Source organism: Anguilla anguilla, chromosome 3 (assembly GCF_013347855.1).
Source record: "Anguilla anguilla isolate fAngAng1 chromosome 3, fAngAng1.pri, whole genome shotgun sequence".
In the NCBI taxonomy this organism is placed as follows: domain Eukaryota; kingdom Metazoa; phylum Chordata; class Actinopteri; order Anguilliformes; family Anguillidae; genus Anguilla; species Anguilla anguilla.
Window position 1 is genome coordinate 56,526,835 of NC_049203.1, and position 4,957 is coordinate 56,531,791.

Sequence of the window (4,957 nt, forward strand, 5' to 3'; positions counted from 1 at the left end):
GTTGCTTTAAATTTGTTATTAGTTTTGTTTCCTGAAGTGCTTGGTCTCTCTCAGTAACACTCTGCCAGAGAAGTTTGTGTTTGTTCTTCTGTCTCCTCCTTTTAAGGAGCCCTCCTCATGTCAGTCAATCTTCCTATGCATTCAGAGCAGTACGTAAGCCCCACCCACAACCCTCACAACCCACCCACTCACCCCGCCCCCCATACGCCAAGCCTCAGGCCTGAAGTTTCTGCAGAAGCCTTATATTGTGTGCACGCAGTTGAGGTGTAAAGAACAGCATGATTCCGTTTAATATTTTTACATGCCTTTTAGCATCTTTTTTCGGGAAAGCAGGTATGCGAAAGAGACATAGATGACGCAGAGAAGTTTTATTTATTATTCTGCTATTTTTGTCTTTATTTTTAGTAGCGTTACATTTTAGGAATTTAGCAAACACTCGTCTCCAGGGAGTTGCACATCTTACATTTTTACATGCAGTCCATTCGCACAGCAGAACAGTTCTTCCTGAAAGGCATTTCTGAAAAGTATTCTGTTTAAAAGACTAATTTATCAGTGATTATGGGAAAAAAAACTGTCATCTTTGGGGGTAAAACATTTCATGTTTGGTCAGTATGTACAACGTATGAATTATTGGCCATTTGGAATTTCCGAATATAATCCAACAGAGCTGCACGGTACAAAAGTGTCACATTCACCCTGCCCCGTCCCCTCGCCTCTCCCCAGCTGCTCTTGGCTGGAGCGGTGCGGATCGCGGATAAGCTGGAGTCCGGGAAGACGTCTGTGGTGGTGCACTGCAGCGACGGCTGGGACCGCACGGCCCAGCTCACCTCTCTGGCCATGCTGATGCTGGACAGCTACTACCGCACGCTGAGGGGCTTCCAGGTTCTGCTGGAGAAGGAGTGGGTCAGCTTCGGACACAAGTTTGCCGCGGTGAGGACAGGAAGGGGGTGTGGTCGCATGTGCAGCGAGTGTGTTTGTGTGTGTGTGTGTGTGCATGCGTGTATGAGTGCGTGTGTGTGTGCTTATGGGTGTGTGTGTGTGTGTTTGTGCATGTGTGTGTGTGTGTGTGCATATGGGTGTCTTTCTGCATGTGTTAAGGAGTTTACAGTTGTGTGCTGTGTTTTCTGTGTATGTTAAGTGAAGAGTTCTTTGAGTGAGGACTGGAATAATCTGACTCTGTTTGTCTCAGCGCGTGGGACACGGGGATGAGAACCACGCCAACTCGGAGCGCTCTCCCCTCTTCGTGCAGTTCATAGACTGCGTCTGGCAGATGATGCGTCAGGTGAGGCGGCGGCCTTCCGATCTGACTGCCTGACTGGTGGCCCAGGGGTTCATGGGTACTTTCAGTCTTCCTTACCCTCGCCTTGTTTCTGTTTCTGACAGTTTCCTGCTGCCTTCGAGTTCAACGAGCTTTTCCTCATCACAATCCTGGACCACCTCTTCAGCTGCCTGTTTGGTACATTCCTGTACAACAGTGAGCAGGAGCGAGTTAGCAAGGCATGAACCATTTTCAGTATTTGATGGGGCGGGGGAGGGGGGTAATTTTTACATAATTCATACTGTGTGAGGTTTCTAAATGATAGTAAATCTGTTTTGTGTTTTCTTCACCTCCGGCAGAGTAAAAACAGGCTTCCTTAGATGAAGACTGCAGTCATGTCAAGCTGAGAGCATGCACTCAGTATCTCCATTTCTGTCCGTCCCTGTGTACAGGAGGTGCCGAGTAAGACCGTCTCCCTGTGGTCCTCCATCAACAGCCAAGCGGAGGACTTCACCAACCCCTTCTACATCAACTATGAGGACCACGTGCTGTACCCCGTCGCCAGCCTGCGCCACCTGGAGCTGTGGGTCAGCTACTACGTCCGCTGGAACCCCCGCATGAGGCCACAGGTTAGCGCCCTTACTCGAGGGGAAGGCTCAGTTTGTCTCCTTTTAACTAGAGAGGTGCTGCCCTACTGATTCTAACCTAAGGCTGTTTATTCATCTGATATGTGATGCGACTGTGGCATTTTAATTATTTTAAATGTGCAACAATAGTTGTCTTGCTCTTATTATTATGACTATTTCTGTTATTATTATGTGGTAATACTTAAAACCAGCTAAAGTATGTTCAAAGTGCACAACTGAAAGTGGAGTGATGCTCACTTGTGCTCTTGTGTGCTTTCCGAGTGTGGCATACTCAAAGCACATGCTGTACCTTTTTATTACATGAAGTGCACTTTGTAAAAGCTGTTATTATTGCAAGTTATGTAATTTAATCGGTGGTGTCGGCGCATTTGACTTTAGAAAGTGAAGTGTCATTAAACGGCTTCAGTGTGTAGTAGATGCACTCACTGACTAAGCACGCCCTCGTTTTCTGTGACCATCAGACGGGAGTATTTACCATGGTGTGTTTTCTTACACAGATGCCAGTGCACCAGAGCCTGAAGGAGATGCTGGTTCTGAAGGCGGAGCTACAGAGGAGGGTGGATGAACTGCAGAGGGAAGCGTCTTCATCACGCTCCATCTCCTCTTCCTCGGACCACGCCTCTTCGCCCTCCCACGGTGGCACGCCCTTGCACACTGCTGTATAAGCATTGACATATGTGTGTGTTTGCACACATACACACACACACACACACACACACACGAAAACACAGTGAACACAATGTACGTGCGCAATTTAATTTGCGCTCGATAGGCGTCTGAAATTATATATATTTTTTCAATTGAACTTTGATCAACTTATTGAAAGTTGTACTGATGCATTATTCCTACAGGTAAAAAGGAATAGGTTATATTTATATTAATTGATGCATTTGAATAAAACCATTTCAAATTGTTATTTAACACCGTCTTCCTGACATGTAAATATGAATAGAATAGATGAATATATTTGTACTTATATGGACAAAAATGACCTGCAGAATAATTGAATCCTGCAGAAGGACGTGTGCTTATAATCAAGTTTAAAAGTCACCAAACCATGGAAAAGGGATTTTCAAAATTCTATTATTTTCATTTTGGATAGATTGCTACCTGAAATAACTTTGTTATTTAAGCATGTTTAGTGCAGCAAACCGATAGTTAAGATTTAAAAAATAATCTGACATGCAAACACAAAGACACAGATATGTACAAATCGCTGTCGCAGATACAAACAAGTGGACAATTTGTATCCTGTAAAACACTTTGTTGGTGTTCATCTCCAGTGGAAGTTTATTCTCTTTTGACTGGATTATCTGGTAGGATGCACACAGCAGAGTGTAGTGAGGGACAGTTTTTTTTTGGGCGGGGGTGGTTCTTGAAGAAGGTCCCCAGATGTGCTTTAATCACACACCGATCTGCTTCCAAGTACCACCCCCCACCGCCCACCCCCCCGGCCCAAATACAGGAGACAGACAATACAGTAATACAATATACTTCTGCTGAAGTCATGATATCACACTCTCTGTATCATATCTGCCATGCATTCTCTGTTCAAAATCTTATTGACTGTGCATTCTGGGTACTATTGTGACTGCATAATCTGTTTTTAGCGTTCTCAGTGCTAGTTCTTGCCATTTTATATTATAGTGCGAAAGTCCAAACAATGTCTAATGTGTGTGTGCTTACCTTTTTTTGATGGTTCTCAAGGAAAGGAGTGAATATTTTATGTGTCTGGGTCAGCCATAACCCTCTTCAGTATTTTGCTTATTTGTTCCGCAATGTTAGCAGCCGTATGTTAGCACAGACACCAGCATTCTCTATCAGGAGGAGTGTGAGCTGTTCATCATGACCTGGTTGAATCATCTGTGTAAAACGCAGCCTTGCTGCGGTTATAAGGGTAAATCATATGTCCTGTACTTTGCTTTATGATGCCACTAGACCATGGTACAACCAGGCCGGGGGCGTAAATGAATTTTTTTGTATTATACCAGCGTATGAAGGAGTTTCAGATATGGAGGTGCTGTTCAAATGTGTTTTCATTTTCACACTTGGTTGCCAGCGCATTAATCCAAGTCATTCTCAGTGTTCTACCGTTGCCACAGTGTGTTTGGAGAGCCCCCTGACGGCTTTGTGAACAGGCCTGTTATTGTAGATCTGTTCTCCTTTTTCATTTCAATAGCAACCAGAAATCTCCAGGTATATATTCTAATGGAACTTGTTAAATTTTAACTATTGATAATAGTCAGTAATTGTGAATTGTTTTGAGTTATTTGAAAATGTAGATACAAGAATGTGTATGTATTTCACATTTGTAATATGAGAATGATGTTTTGATGAGTTGGTTTTAATTTTTTCCCCCCATTGATCAAGACAGATGCTGATACGTTGAGAAGTGAATGACCAGCTTGTACATTGTGGTTTTTCATGAGCAAGTCACTTTATAACAATGTGTCATATGTCTTTGTTTCCGATCCCTTTGTACACAACAAAATTAGTGTTTATCCTGTTATTTCCCTGGATATAGGCATGCACTTGTTGAGATTTTTAAAAATAGTTGTATTCATCCATTCAACTGTGAAGTGCTTAAATTTTATGTTGTTTTTAATAAGTGGTGTATTTTAATTAGGCCTTAATGTTATTGGATCATTTCTCATCCAAGGTAATGGCCATTCATTTGATAAATGGCAGTAATTTCAATAACTGGTATGTGAAAACAAACTCAAATCGCCATATTCACAGTGCCTGTGGTGCTTGATTTTAATTGTGGTGTTAATTTAGTCTATTACCTTCCCCATTATGTGATGGTCCTCTAAGGTGTAAGTGTAACACCCGGCTTGCATAGATGTCAAATCAATGTGCTTCTGTATACATGTGATTTCCGCTTTCTGTTGCTTTTTTACTGGTACGTGTTTATATTAGGGGTGTCTTGTAGTCTCTCCCTGGTGTATTTATGGTGTGATATGAAGTCCATGTGCCATTCCTTTTACAAATTTCTGAAGACTTCAAACATTCCTTCAAATAAAAATGAAATAAAAAGACTTGTTCACCAGAA

At 42.5% G+C, this 4,957-nt stretch overlaps 1 protein-coding gene across 7 annotated transcripts in view; it reads left to right on the plus strand.

Moving 5' to 3' along the window:
- Nucleotides 1-4,943, plus strand: part of mtmr1a (myotubularin related protein 1a) — a 16,607-nt gene extending 11,664 nt beyond the window's left edge. For 6 of the 7 annotated variants that reach the window (XM_035411891.1, XM_035411889.1, XM_035411892.1 and 3 more), the window contains 5 exons: nucleotides 724-930; nucleotides 1,190-1,282; nucleotides 1,384-1,497; nucleotides 1,711-1,887; nucleotides 2,403-2,570. In XM_035411891.1, the coding sequence (XP_035267782.1) occupies nucleotides 724-930; nucleotides 1,190-1,282; nucleotides 1,384-1,497; nucleotides 1,711-1,887; nucleotides 2,403-2,570 (759 nt within the window). Of the gene's footprint in view, nucleotides 1-723; nucleotides 931-1,189; nucleotides 1,283-1,383; nucleotides 1,498-1,710; nucleotides 1,888-2,402 lie in introns of all 7 variants that reach the window. The other variant, XM_035411888.1, reaches the window with a different exon arrangement.
- The last annotated feature ends 14 nt before the right edge of the window (nucleotides 4,944-4,957 follow it).